This window comes from Cucurbita pepo, chromosome LG16, assembly GCF_002806865.2.
Source record: "Cucurbita pepo subsp. pepo cultivar mu-cu-16 chromosome LG16, ASM280686v2, whole genome shotgun sequence".
Taxonomy (NCBI): Eukaryota; Viridiplantae; Streptophyta; class Magnoliopsida; order Cucurbitales; family Cucurbitaceae; genus Cucurbita; species Cucurbita pepo.
In genome coordinates this window covers 1,413,137-1,429,133 of record NC_036653.1, presented here as the reverse complement: position 1 = coordinate 1,429,133, position 15,997 = coordinate 1,413,137, and the positions used below count along the sequence as shown (strand labels likewise).

The following is a 15,997-nucleotide window of genomic DNA, read 5'->3' as shown; positions in this document are numbered from 1 at the left end:
TAGTAGACACATTTTAAAATCGTGAGGTTGACCGCGATACATAACGTGCAAAAGCGAACAATATCTACTAGAGGTGGGCTTGGACTTAGCTGGAATAGGAGCGTGTGGCTGTTAACCACAAGGTCGGAGGTTTAAGCCCTCTAACGAAGTTATTACAAATGATTGTTTAGAATAGCTCAAGCGAAAAGAATTATTATTTTTATTAAATTGAAGAAAAAATAATTTCAAAATAACAAAAATTATAAGATTTATCTAAAATGAAATGAAATAAAATGAAAGCCTAAAGGAAAATAGTGAGTTGTCATGATTTAGTTGTGTCGCTTCCTTTCACTGGCAAACTGCATTCTCTGTCTATTTCTTTTGGCCCTAAATTGAGTTTCAGCTCTTTGCTCTTTCCCCATAGCACACTGTACAGACCTGCGATCAATAACAGCCCTCCTATACCACTGCAACCGAACGAACAAACGAACGAACAAATTATTAACACGTCTAATTATTAAGCATATTCAATTTTGGGTCGAATAAAACAAGTATGAATCAAACCCTTAAGTTACCTTCCAAGGCTGATATTCTCGCCAAAAAGAAAGGTCGAACCAAGAGTTGTAAGAACAAGAACAATTGGTGTTGACATGGCTAAGAAAACGGGTCCTTTCTTCTTAATGAGCCACGTTTGAATCGAATATGTAACCCCAGTTGCCACTATTCCCTGCACCAAATATTATTATCGTTATTCGAACACTTTGATGTTTTACTCTGTTGTATGAGATTTAAGCATCATAGAAGCGACAAATAGGTGACATGGTCATGTCATAGGAAACATGTCAAAAAAGACAAAAGCATGCTGAAAAGACGTGTTAGTTTGTGGGGATAGACTTCACTCTTAGAAGCGATAAATAGGTGATGTCACAGGGGATGCAGGAAAATGTTGGTACCTCTCCTGGTAGGACGTAATTCAAGGATGAACCAAGGAGGAGTTGGTGGGTATGTGATGCCCGAGTAAATAAAGGATACATGAATGAATCAAGACCCCTGTCTGAACGAAAGTGATTCTAAGGATAGGATTCATGAGAAATACTTAAAAAAAAACCGAAGTTACTACCTATACCAACTAGGTACATCTTTTTGTCTTAGATTTTCTTAGAAGGTGACCTAACACGAGCCATGTTGGCTTTACGCTAGACGAACCAAGGTGGAGTTGGTGGGCATCTTAGAAGGTCACGAGCAATCCTATGTTGGGTGACCTTCTAAGATTTTCTTAGAAACTATGTGAATGAGGACAACATGGCTCGTGTTGTTCTGTAGGGATAAGTTTCACTCTTAGAAGCAACAATTTGTATATGCAATCATGGGGATAACTTTTTTCACATCAACAAAATTCAAGTAAATAACGAAATAACTTACGCAATATAAAACTGCAAGAAGTCTTAGATCCCAACCCAATTTCCATTCGTCAAGGTCTCTCTCCAAAGCAATGGCAACAATAAACGATTGAAACGAGCTAACAAGACATTGAAGGGTAGTGAAAAGAAGCGTTGAAGGATAACTTTTCAGTACGAATGCCTGTATTAAACCAAAAGACTCGATAATTAAAAACAAAATCGTTATTAAACACGTCTCGACTCGTAGAATTACAAAGAAATTAAGTACCTGAAGAACAAGTGATAAAGCCCATAAGATATTTGAAGCCAACATTAGGAGGCAACCCTTTAACCAAGTGTGGGTTGAAGCATCATGAAGTGGATGTTGATTATGTATAGTAAAAAGGTGGTGATTGTTAAAGAGAGTGAGTTGAGGGCCTTTGTAGAACACCAAAACCAACACACCGCCCGTACAAAACACTATTCCTCCAACCTTTGCTAACCCTACTATTGACCTTAACCTCAACACCTCCAACCTGCCAAACAATGAACAAAAATTTTACCATTTTGTAATAAATTTGAACAACACCGACCCATTTGTAATTGATTTCGGTTTATATTTCAAATGGGTTGTTGTTTCCTTTTAAGTTCTGAAAATTTTTACCATATTTATGTGTATTTTATCGTACTTTTGTTTGTTTGACTTTTTTGTTATGGTCTGTGCTTCGAAACCTTGAAAATTAAACCGTGACATGGTTGGTGAGATTGAGAATTATGATTGAGGATTGAAAAGAATTGTGAGATCCCACAATCTCACATTGGTTGGAGAGGAGAACGAAACACCGTTTATAAGGGTGTGGAAACCTTTCTCAAGCAGATGCGTTTTAAAGCCTTGAGTGGAAGTGTGAAAGGAAAAGCTCAAAGAGGACGACAGTATCTGCTAGCGATGAGTTTGGGCCATTACAGAAAATAGGTTTTTGTTCTTTCGATACCATAATCGAATGAGAGCGATCCTGAGAATAAGATGATTAAGAAAGACTTTAAAAGAATTGAAAGTTATTACCGATACCAACAAGATGCACCTTCTTAGTGGCTCAATCGTAAGAACTCTAAAGTTAAATGTGTTATGCTTGAAACAATTCTATGTTAGGTGATCTTAGAAACGAGGAGTAAGTAAAGTCACCATGTCGTAGGGAAATGCTGAGGCTATTATGTGCCGAATTTAGATTCCAAATCCTAATCCGTCATCAGGAAGGTTTACATGGATGGAAAGCTACTATCTATACCAACAAAGTGCACCTTCTTTTTTAGTGGCTTAATCGTATAACTTCAAAATTAAGTGAGTTTTGCTTGAAACAATTCTTTGATGAGTGACCTCCCGTGAGTTTTCATAAGAAGTATGTGGATGAGGATAAAGCATACTGAAAGAACTTGTGTTGGTTTGTAGCCGAAAACACCTATGTTGATTTGTTGGGATAGTTTTCACTTTCACAAGCAAGAAGTAAGTAGAGTGACCATGTCACCAGGGGTGCAGAGCAATGTTGGGCCGATCATGTGCCGTATCCGGATTCCAAATCCTAGGCATGATTTATTACACAAAACTTCCAATTTAACCTAAAACTATTTAATAATTAAGTCCGATTAGATACCTAATGAATCTTTTTGAAGTTTAAGAACATATTAGATATTACTCCAAAATCATACGTACAAAAATTTGAAAGTTTAAAGACCAAAATTTAAATGGATAGTTACCTGAATAGAAGAGCGAAAAGAAAGGTAAAGACCGGAATAGAATTTACAGTTGCTGCAGCTAAACTTGCCGATGTATAAATAAGAGCAACCCCCTGAAGATCGAGACTTGCAGTGATCCTACGAATAGAATAACGAATATTAGAAAGATTTCTCTCTATTAGCTAAACAGGGTCGGAGGTGAAAATTATTTTCTTCATCCCCATCTCCGTCCCCACGTTGACCCCACCCAAATCCCCTATATATATATATTATTTTTATATTTAGTAAATGAATAAATAAATATTTTTTTTTAAACGTGGAACATGTATGTTAAAATATTGAAATTAGAGTCTTTTAAAAAATAATATTCTACACTATTTTTGCATATAAAATATTAGTGCATGAAATATTCTTTAATTTATTAGAATATTTTATATTTACGAGTAGAAATTTATTTGAAAATGAAAACTATATCAAACGAATTTCATTTTGAAAAAAAATATATAAAAAATCGGAAAATATTTCGCTCGTTCTTGGTGGTAAATCTCAATCTAATTCTAAACAAAATAAATGAAGAACTTGCCAGAGATAAGAATTGAAACAGGAGACGAGAACAGACACAAAGAAGACTTTCTCGCCCTCTCTCCCGTTTTTTTCAAAAGTAAAAATTAGATCATTACAAAATTTAAAACTTGAGGAGCAATAAAAACATACCCAAATAAAGAAAGCATAAAGATCTTGGCAAAGGTGACAAATGAGAGGGGTGGCGCAGTTTTCCTGAGAAACAAACAGGGTGTTAGACGAACACGAACACTTTGCTTTGGGCTTCCCAAAAGACCTCATACCAATAGAGAGAGTATTTTTTGTTTATAAACGCATGATCATTCCCTAAATTAGCCGATGTGAGACTTTCATCATCCAACACAGAGAAGCTAAGAAAATGAATGAAAGAACGACGAAAAAAAGAGTTACCATTCGAAATACAAAGCGATGGGCAACAAGAACAGTGTGGCTATGGCTTGCCTATAGAAAACAAAGATAAAGTTGTTCATTCCACCATCAAAGGCAGCTTTGGAGAGAAGAAACATTCCTGCATAAATGCTATGTCTGAGTAGCACTGCAAAATAAGGCTTCTTTTCCATCTTCCTCGAACTCTCTATGTTCATTGGCTCATAAACATATATGTTCCAAATTTATAGTGTTTTGGATTTGTATTGGCCAAAAAACAATGATTATTTTTGAAGCATATGGAATGGGTTTATCCATTAATTATGAAGCTATCATTTCCATTTCAAAAGGGATCAACCTTGATACCAACTGCATAGAATAATACAAAGGTTTTGTCGAAACGTGTATGACATCTTTAGTTTAAATGGCAACCACTAAAGTTTTGTTAAATATTGCATTTTTAAATTCATTCATAATATCTTCACATTTTGTTCAATTATTTGGTCAATACACTTGGAACAAATGTTCATGCTAGACCTACCCTTTGAAAAAATATACATATTTTAATTTAAAATTTTAACAAAAATTATACCCTTTAATGGAACAGTATGGTTGGTCTAGTTGGTGATCTAAAGAACTCGAATAGAGATTACAATCAAACCCAACCCTTTATTTTTGGATTGGGTTGTCGAGTTTCTTTTTCAAGACAATTATTTGAAGACATTAATAACAAAAATTTGATAAGCTCAAATATCAAATAGTCTCAAATGAACTATAACGGTCTTAAGGTAGCGAAATTCCTTGTTGGGTAAGTTCCGACCTGCACGAAAGGCGTAACTATTTGGGCACTGTCTCGAGAAANACAGAAAGACCCTATGAAACTTCACTGTTCCCTGAGATTGGCTTTGGGCCTTTCCTGAGCAGCTTAGGTGGAGGGCGAAGAAGGCCCCGGAAAGGGGGAGACCGAGCCATCAGTGAAGTGCATGAATAAAATTAAGAAACTATGATTTAATTTTTTTTAAGAAAAAGATAAGATGAAATAGAATAGCTGTCATAGATATTAAGAACAATTCTCCATATCAAGTCAAAGATTAACAAATATATCTCATAATTGGTTGTGTTTGGGTGACGATCTGTATTCTAATCATTCTTCAATTTCATAATATCTAATTGCACTTGATTTGATTTGAAGTGGTTCATGTCACACCACCATTTTTAATTTATAGATTGAATTTTAATTTGAGGTAAAAATGAAAAATACTTACAAAGTTTTCATAAACCTAAGAAAAATATTAAAATACAATATTAAAAATTAGAAATATTAAAATACAAGGGCAAAATGGTCATTTTGACCCGTGGGGTCGAAAGACCAAGTTTTGATCTTGATTTTTCCTCAAGATTTTGGAAGAGTTAGGTTCTGAATTTTTAATAAGATCATCTTGACATGAAGTCAGAGTTTTGACGAGCGCCAATAATAGTTACTTAGGACGTGTTTATTTATCTCTGGAATTAATGAAAATGGAATGAGATAATTTTGATGGAAAGTTGGATTCAAACTACAACTTTGATGACTGAATCAAGTTGATTATATTTGGAAAAACTTTATGAGTAGGCGATGGGGCGGAGACACACATCATATGATGGGGGCAATGAGTGCGTCAGGCCGTGTGGGTAACACGTGTCACTTAATGAAAGGAGCAACGTGTTCAACGCTATCAAAGACATGCATCGTAGATCTGATTTGCTCTGCTCGACTCAAATTGCTGCACCAACCCAAACTGAATGCTTGACCATAACCAACATAGACACACCTATTTGTGTCCTCCACATGTCATGGGATGAGTATGCATACTCAACCCAGGTACACATGGCTACTTGGGCGTGAAGCTGCGAGTATTTCCCTTCTAGCGTGCACGACGGCGCGTGAACTTGCATGAGGTGTGGGTTTCCGATCCATTCGATTCTTGTTCAACTATTTTTTGTTTCGATTTTGATGTTAACCATATGGCTTGAATTATGACTTGCGAGTGAATTTTAAAAAAATTTAGAGCTCCTAACGTGCAAAAAAAATTTAGTTAAAAAAGATATGCATCATGCAGGTAAGTAGTCGTTCGTTGATCGGTAGAATGTACTAGCATGTGAGCATATTTTTACTTCAGTGGTTAGAACATGCATGTTTAAAATCTTAGAATGAGATTTTTGAATGAAAAATCAATGTATAGAAAATTATTGAAATGCCTTTAGGATGATAATTTATGATGCATGCCAACTTTAATGCCGTGTTAAAATGGAGAATGAAAAATTTTGGTCTATTGAACTTTTATAAATACATGATAAGGTATGTTTTTCTCCAAGGGATTGATTACGTATTCTCTTGGTAGATTGTGTTTATTTGCACAGAGCTAAGACTAAGGCGTTAGAGTTAGACCAGCTAAATAATGACCTAGGTTAAGACGTCTCCAGTAGACTAAAAGCCTTAAAATCTGGAGCAACGAACAAGGGATCTAGACTCTAGTGTTCCCAGACTAAAAAGACTCGATGAGTCAAAACATAATAACTTAGAGTTGAAAGTCCACGTCAAACTAGAATGAACGAACGAACCGATGCTAGAACCCGATGCTAGAACGAACAATATCTGCTGGATCAAATCGGGTGAGGAAGACGACTCCATCGGATCTGGATCCGGGTCGGACCCACTTGCCGCGCCCCAACCCAGATCCAATTCCATCTTCTTGGCCCGTTAAGCCGCCCAGCCCAAATCTGTAGCAACCTAACGCCCGAGACCCAAACTACATGTTCGGCCCACCTGCAGTAACCTAACGCCCGAGGCCCAATACCCTTGTTAGGCCAGCTTGCAACAGCCACGACCCGCATGCCTCAGCGATCCGCGCCTCGACCTGACTCAGCCTGCAATACGCGTCAGCGCCTCATTTCGCCACGTGTCACCCTGCGACAAAAAGAACCCCTCGGCTCCAGAGGCTTAAACGGCTCAACTCGGCTCACTTGTCTCCGCAGCTTGGAAATCAGCTCCTCACCTTGGTAAAGGACAATAATACCTTTTCTTCCACCATTTTGACCCTTTAGAAGCTGATTTTGCCCTAATTAAGGTGATTAAGGTTAACTAAGACGATTAAGGTAATTAAGGTCAGTTCGATGCTCTATTCATAAACTCAAGTTGAATTTATATTAGATTTGTGAAATACTGATGAAAAGCAATGAACGACCTAATAAGAAACAATCCTCAGTGATATTTGGAGCAGCTTCGTGGAATGAAAGCTTAGCAAACTCAAATTTAGGGAAGCGTTGGCTAAGGGCAAACAAGTAAGTGGCCTTAATATAGGATAATTTAAATCATTGTTTGATGTGTGACGACACGTGCCTAGTGGCTCCCACACGTGTCTATTATGCTTTATGTTTATGATGCCTTGATGATGATTTATGATGTATGACGTATGAAGTATGATGACGTGTATGAGTTATATGATGACATCTTATAATATTTTACGATAATTATGATGTATTTATGATGATGACGATGCATGCTAACATGACGACGTAAGATGATGTTATTTTCTTAATATGACGTTATGTTCCATATTAAGATAAGAATCATGTTATGAATGTCATATTGCATTATGAGGATAATTTTCATATGCCACAACCCTAGTTAATATTAATGATGATGAAAGAATGAAGACCAATGCTTATATATTACTCATACTAATATAGGGATGGAATTAGGGTTGTCATAAAGATGTTTTTAGGACGAGAAATCAGACGGACCTCATGCACTTCTCTGTGTACATAAATATCAAGCTACCTTCCCTTTTACGATGATGAGTACAGACGCGTACGCTACAATGATAATGGTGATCATGATGTGCATGACATTTAGGGGTCGGTGAAGAATTAATTAGGGCTCAGTGAAGAAGAAAGTAAAAGGAAATAAAGAAAAGGAAAGAAAAGGCAAAGGAGGAGAAAGGAAAAGGGTTTTAGAAAAAATAATTTTCGGACCTACTTCCATCTGACCACTTGGAGTCATTTTTTGATCGTGGTTCCTTCCGGAAAATTACTCAAAATCATGAGGATCATGAGGAGATCAGACATTTGAGTCATTCAAAGCTAAGATTAGGGTTTAGGGTTTTAGGGTTTAGGATTGAGGAGGATGAAGAGGCTAGTCCAAGTGTGTTGTGTAAAGGCAAGAGAGTGCCTACCCTCCCTAATGCACGTGGGTACTCGTGTGTGGGTTGCATGTGTGGATGTATCAAAGAAATTTTAAAAAATTTGAAGCTCGTAGAAGTGGAAAGACGTGCTTGAGAGGCACGCATCACCTAAATAAGTAGTTATTTGAACATTCTTCTAGAAATACTGGTAGGGATTACTAAGACATGCTAGCATGTGAGGATATCTTGCCTTAGGTGGTTAGAATATACATGATTAGGACCATATAAGGGCAATTTCGGGTGAGAATACAATGTATGTTATGGAAATTATGAAAATGCCCTTAGGATGTGATTTTGGGATGCACATTATTTTTAGTACTTTTTGTTGTGCTAGAAAGGAGGATTAGATGATGTGATTTGTGTTGTGGGAGATTGATGGATTGATGGATGTTATCCCCAAATGAGTTTGTATAATTTTTTTTATGTTGTAGGTGACTGATAAGATTATCTCATTGAAAAGCGTGCATAAATGTACTATGTTCAGAATAGGGCACTAGAGCTAGGTTGGTTGGTTCCACGTGACCTAGGTTACTATATTTTTAGTAGACCGAGAATTTTTTTCATGTTGTAGGTGACTGATAAGATTATCTCCTTGAAAAGCATGCATAAATGTACTATGTTCAGAATAGGGCACTAGAGCTAGGCTGGTTCCACGTGACCTAGGTTACTATATTTTTAGTAGACCGAGAATCTTAGGATCTTGAGCAAAAATTAGTTGCGTAGACCTTTGTGCTCCCAAAAATTGGATTAGCCTTAAAAATCAAGTCTCGAGCAACGTAGAAATATAAGATGTGATTAAAACAACCTAGATACCTTATGATCCGTGTAAATCTCCACTACACCTAAGAAAATTTAAGACAACTTACAAAGCCATTAGCACGGTGAGCGATATCATTAAAGCCTGACGACCTCCTATTCCCACCTGTACCGTTGAGCTTGACAAAGTTAAATAGGATAACATATTAACAAGATGACTAATTCTAAACAATGAAAAAATTAATTCACCTCATGCATGAGTAACACAATTAAATCTCACAATACAAGTTGTCAGAAGTGGGATTTGAACCCATACCCTCTCACAAGGACCAAAACTTGAGTCTGGCGCCTTAGAACACTCGGCCATCCTGACTACTAATTATGAGATCCTACACTAGTTTGAGAGGGGAATGAAGCATTCCTTATAATAGGGTGGAAACGTCTCCCTAGTAGATGCATTTTAAAACTATGAGGCCGACGACGATACTTAACGAACTAAAACGGAGAATATATATTAGCGGTTGGAGAGAGGAACGAATTATTCCTTATAAGGGTGCGGAAACCTCTCCCTAATACACGTATTTTAAAACTGTGAAGTTGATGGCAATACGTAATGGGCCAAAACGAACAATGACTAATAGTAATGGGCTTGGACTGTTACAAATGATATTAGAGCTAGTCACAAGACGGTGTGTCAAGGAGGGCACTTGGCCCCCAAAAGAGGTGGATTGTGAGACCCTACACCGATTGGAGAGAGGATGAAACATTTCTTACAAGAGTCTAGAAACCTCTCCTTAGTAGACACGATTTAAAACCATGAGGGTGTCTATGATAGTAACCAACGAAAGCAGACATTATCAACTAGTGGTGGGCTTGGACTCTAACGAATGATTGACTGGAATAACTCAGCTAATTAGAGCATGTGGCTCTTAACCACAAGGTTGGAGGGTCCACTTCAACTCTTATTCCTATGTTTTTCACACCAATTTTGATATTTAATTTCTCCTAATTTGAATAAGGACCTACCAAAGAAATTTTAGATAGTTCGAAACTACTAGAAGTGGAAAGACGTTTTCGAGAAGGCACGCGTCACCTAAGTAAGTAGTTATTCGAACATTCTTCAAGAAATACTTATAGGGATCGGTAAGACATGCTAGCATGTGAGCATATTTGCATAGGTAGTTAGAATATGCATGATTAAGACCTTATAAGGGAATGTTGGATGAGAATGCAAAGTATGTTATGGAAAATTATGAAAATGCCCTCTCACGGTGTGAGTTTGTATTATGGGTGATTGTATGGAAATTATTGTGAAAGGGTTGTCAGTTAACCTCACAAATCCCACTTCTCACAAGGACAAAAACTTGAGTCTTGCGCCTTAGACCACTCGGCCATCCTAACTACTAATCGTGAGATCCTGCATTGGTTGGAGAGAGAAATAAAGCATTCCTTATAGGGGTGTAGATTGTCTCTAGTAGACACATTTTAAAATTGTGAGGCTTACGACGATACTTAACAGACTAAAACGGACAATATCAGTTAGCGGTTGGAGAGAGAAACGAAACATTCCTTATATGGGTGCAAAAACCTCACCCTAATAGACATATTTTAAAATCGTGAGGTTAATGGTGATATGTAATAGGCCAAAATGGACCATGTCTGCCAGCAATGGGCTTAGACAAGTACAAATGATATTATAGCTAGTCACTAGGCAGTGTGCCAGCGAGAACACTTAGGCTCCCAAAAGAGGTGGATTGTGAGATCCCACACTGATTTGAGAGGGGATGAAACATTTCTTACAAGGTTCTGGAAAACTCTCCCTAGACGACGATAGTAACGAACGAAAGCAGACACTTCTACTAGTTGTGAACTTGGACTCAATTAAATGACTGACTAGATTAGCTGAATTGGTTAGAGTATGTGGTTGTTAACCATAAGGTTGGAGGTTTAAGCCGTTTCTAGTGTTTAGAAGAATAAAAAAGATGTAGTTGTTAACCATAAGGTTGGAAGTTTAAGCGATTTCTAGTGTTTAGAAGAATAAAAAAGAGACGGAGGGATGATGGACCTCATGGGAATACTGAGTAGCTAACAAGCCTGTGTAAAATCATTGAAGATGATATTCTCCACTTTGGCTCATCATTAGCCTCACAATAATATGGAGGAGTTGTTAAAAGTGGGATTTGAATCCACACCCTCTCTTAACGACCAAAACTTGAGTATGGCGCCTTAGACTACTCGGCCATCCTAACTACTTTTTATGAAATCTTGCATTGGTTTGAGAGGGGAATGAAACCATTTCTTATAAGGGTGTGAAAACGTCTCCCTATTAGACGTGTTTTAAAACTGTGAGGCTGACGACGATACGTAACAGACTAAAATAGACAATATCTAGTAGCAGTTTAAGAGAGGAACGAAATATTCCTTATAATGGTCTGAAAATCTCTCCCTAGGTCTGAAAATCTCTCCCTATTAGAGGCATTTAAAACCGTGAGGCTAAGTGCGATAAGTAATGAGCCAAAATGGACAATGTCTACTCGCAGTGGGCTTGGATTATTACAAATGATATTCAAGCTAGTCACTAGGCGGTGTGGCAACGAGGATGCTAGGTCCTCAAAAGGGGTGGATTTTGAGTTACCACATTGATTAGAGAGGTGAAAGAAACATTTCTTACAATGGTCTAAAAAACTCTCTCTACTAGATGTGGTTTAAAACCGTGAGGTTGACGATGATACGTAACAAATGCAAGCGAACAATATCTGCTAGATGTGGGCTTGGACTGTAATATATTATTGGCTGGAATAGTTTAGTTGGTTGGAGCATGTGGCTCCTAACAACAAGGTCGGAGGTTTAAGTCCTCTCTCTAGTAACGAGAGAATTAAGCCTTCCTCATAACGACGTTGGATACTTCTCCCTTCTCCTTCACACGTAAGCCCAAAAAGATAGCGATGAGAGGGGGGTTAAGGAGGTTTGAGAGGTAGATGCAATCGAGACGTGCATAAGGGGAGCTTGGATAACTAAACAAGAAGCTCAAGGCTAACTATAAACAACTTGCCTACTCAATTTGCTTAAACTAATGAATAGAACTATTGATAATATAACACCTCGAATTTTCTTAGACTAATTAGTGACGTCACCCATGCATATTTTAATCATATATGCGAAAATTCATAATATATAATTTTAAAATAAAGTCATAGACTTACCTACTCAATTCAAAACCACAATGAAAATAATATTGTTTTTGAATATAAAACAAATTGCATTAAAAACACCTAATATGTACTAATTAAATTCAATACTACTGTCCTAACATGATCTATCCGACTTCCATGAATTTTCTAGCGTTCACCACCGTCAGTGCATGAGAGCTTTTCCTTTACCTGAAAAATATAAGGTAACACGTGGCTTTGAGTATTTTATGAAATACTCAATAAATCACTCCACTGTTGGGATTCGTAATGCAATCGCACACAATGATCTTTCATTTAAAGACCGTAACATGACCTTAGGCTCTTTCAAGTTTCAGGCAGGGTTGGATGCATGGTACTTCTCCACACACAGTCCACATATGCGCACATGGACCCACCAATTATGATATATATGTACCCTTGGGCCTGACATGATTTGGCACAACGCATTACATGTCACCGAACTCCTCAGAAAAGAAAAGGCCCACATGATATCATGGCAAACATAAATGTTGAAGGTACGCGTCCATACTAGCTGATAAGGCAACCCTAATCCTCAGCCCAACGATCCAACCTTTTGTTGAACTGAGAACCCTTGAATCAAACAAATTAACCCCTTATAAAAATTCAGATCAACCAATATTGAACTGAGAACCCTTGAATCAAACAAATTAACCCCTTATAAAAATTCAGATCAACCAATAGATAATGCTAGAATATGATTACCTCTCAAGATCAAAGATCTAGGAGCAAGATTTGGAATCTTGTTCTAAATTAAGTCACTCCACAGTCGAACTTGATCAAGGCTTAAGTCACTCCACAGTCGAACTTGATCAAGGCTGGATTGAGTGACTCAGATGCAATCTACCACAAGATTTGTTTGACACTTAGAAATGACAAAGATGATGATCAAATTTCTAAGGGGGGGGAAAGACTCAACTTGATAGATCAAATTTCATTCATCACAAATCTGATTTTTACGTAATAATTTGTGGGTATTTATAGTCTCTCAACAAAAGAAGTTAGTGGCCGTGATTTAATCTCGTTCCCCCTCAAATCTCCACAATAGACTAAGTCAACTTGACCATTACAAACTTTATGAAATTAAAAATAATAAATAAAGTTTTCTAACAACTCATGAAATGATACTTGCAACTTCATCCACTACTTCTACCGTGCAAATATTCACTTCTGAAGCTTCAAATGGTCCTTCCTCAATCGAATTAGTTTGTAACACATGAAATGATGGTTGAATCGAGCCTATCCAATTTCGTAGATGAAGAATGAATGCTTGTTGAATCTTCTTAGCCTTGGATCGTGTAATAGGTCAAGTTGGAAAATTTGGAACACCGTGATCCTTATCATCTTCCCCCTCTTCAAAATGATTCGTCCTCAAATCAGAAAAATTATCACCTACATCTAAAGGAATCAAGTTAGCAACATTGAAAGTAGAATGTACTGAAAGTTTTTCAGAAAGATCAATTTTATATGCATTATTATTAATTCTTTCAAGGACTCGATAAGGGTCATCCCCTCGATGTAACTTGGTCTTCCTTTGAGATGTGAATCTCTCCTTGCAAAAATGTATCCAAACCCAGTCACCAGGTTGAAAAATGATTTCTTTCCGTTCTTCGTTAATTCTTGAAGCAACTTTAAAATTTTGTTTCTCAATTCTCTCCTTCACCTCTTTGTGCTATGTTTTGATCAAATCTACCTTACTTTGTCTGCTTCACTCACAAAAATATTAGAAGGAATAGGAAACAAATCAAGAGGCATAAGTGAATGAAATCCATAAACAACTTCAAAAAGAGAACAATGGCGAGTACTATGAATTGCTTTATTATATGCAAACTTTACAAATGACAAACATTCGTCCCAAGACTTAATATTCTTAGAAATAATAGCGGTAAGCAATGCTCCTAATGTTCTATTAACCACCTCAATTTGTCCATCAGTTTGAGGATGATTCAATTTGGTACCCAATTTACCCCACAAAACTTTGACTTAAAAATTTAGAATCCCCGTGACTAACAATTATGGTAGGGATTCCATGTAATCTTCCTTTTCCCCTAGAGAATAAGTCAACAACATGTTTTGTATCATCCATCTTATTGCATGCTAAATGAACGATTTTACTAGATCTGTCGACCACAAAAAAAAAAAATATTTTTACCCTTTTTAGTTCAAGAGATACTAGTCCAAGGCACTTTAGGTACATTCAAAAGAGTATACAATTCATTTGGTTGTGATTAGCATCTTTACCTTTAAAACATTGACTACCAAACTTATGAACATCATGCTTCATCCTTGACCAAAAAAAGTATTCATGCAACATATTATAAGTTTCCACCCGGTGCTTCTTTTACAAGCAAATCTTTTACAGAGAATTTAAGAATACAAAGCTTACATTTCTTAAATGAAAATTCATGAAACACAGGATAATCATCCAAAACTGTTTTTACAAGACAAGATCATAAATAATTCCAAAGTCTTGGTCACCTCTCTCAAATTCTTTAATATGCTCAAATTCAAGAATTTTTGCACTAAGAGGAGTATAAGATTGTACCTTCTAGATAATGCATCAACTACCACATTGGTAGCACATCACAAAGAACTTTATCTTTATATTTTCCCAAAATAAAAGATATTAAAGCTTGAGAAACTACCTTCATTGTTACGTTGTGAGCCATTGAAGCTTGTAAGGTTTAGAAGGGTGTTGGGTTGAAATTTGCAATCTTTTGATCAGAATAGTAAGTACTATAAGGATTCCCCTTTACTAAACACTTTGTGTGAAATAGGTTGTCTCTTTGATCATCAACATAATTCTCGGTAACTTGAGTTTTAAGAAGTTTTCTTATAACAAGTGCCAAATGACTCTCATCTTCCAATTCCTCCTCATTCTCTTGGATTTCTTCTTCAACTAGCTCAACATGGTCACTTTCCTCACTATCTGTGACAACTTTGACACAATATCTACCATCAAAAGTGTGAATTGATCTGAAAATATTATTACTCAAGGAAACACTACAGAGTTAAGAATGAGAAATAGAATTGGGATCGAAGGTTCTAATCTTCATTGATATTCACAACGTTTAAATAGGATACAAGCTACCAACTAATACCTACAAATAAGGAAAATATAAATTAACTAAATCTCGAGAATAAAATAAAATATACTACTAATCAAATCATAAAGAAAAAAATATTAACTTATTGAATATCTAAGATATATTTCATAACTAATATATTCTCCAAATATTAACTTATTACGGATATCTGGACAAATTCAAACTAGAATAAGTTGCACTAAATCCTAATAGCCTCCCTTAGTACAAATTTATTTCTCAATAACTCCAAGAGCCTTACGAAAAACTTCAAACTTCAAACTTCACTTTGGCGAGTGCCTTAGTAAATATGTCTGCAACTTGCTCATTACTATGTATTTTCTGCCATTAAACATCCTGCAATAACACTTTCTCTCAAACAAAATAAATATTATCACAATTAATTTAAATTGGCTGATTGAGAGTAGTCATCATTTCTTGAATGAGCCTCCTAAGCCACAACCATTCTTGAGTATTCATTGTAGTAGCTACATATTCTGCTTCACAACTTGACAAAGCAACGGTGTTTGCTTTTTACTACACCATGAAATTGCAGCAGAGCCTGTTGTAAAACAAAAACCTCTTGTGGAGCGTCTGTGGTTCACGTCACCAGCCCAATCAGCATCCACAAAACCACTAGGATTTATATCAGGTTGAGCACCCGGCCCCACTGGTCTAGAGTTATTGAA

At 36.6% G+C, this 15,997-nt stretch overlaps 1 protein-coding gene across 1 annotated transcript; it reads right to left on the bottom strand.

The window, feature by feature from the left end:
• Positions 1 to 550: 550 nt before the first annotated feature.
• Positions 551 to 4,235, bottom strand: LOC111777152 (WAT1-related protein At5g64700-like). Its single transcript, XM_023656615.1, has 6 exons — positions 4,062 to 4,235; positions 3,804 to 3,866; positions 3,111 to 3,227; positions 1,648 to 1,894; positions 1,402 to 1,560; positions 551 to 706 (listed from the first exon to the last, which is right to left on the bottom strand). Exons 1-6 carry the CDS (start codon positions 4,229 to 4,231, stop codon positions 551 to 553), a joined length of 912 nt encoding a protein of 303 aa, XP_023512383.1. The 5' UTR covers positions 4,232 to 4,235.
• Between the last annotated feature and the right edge of the window lie 11,762 nt (positions 4,236 to 15,997).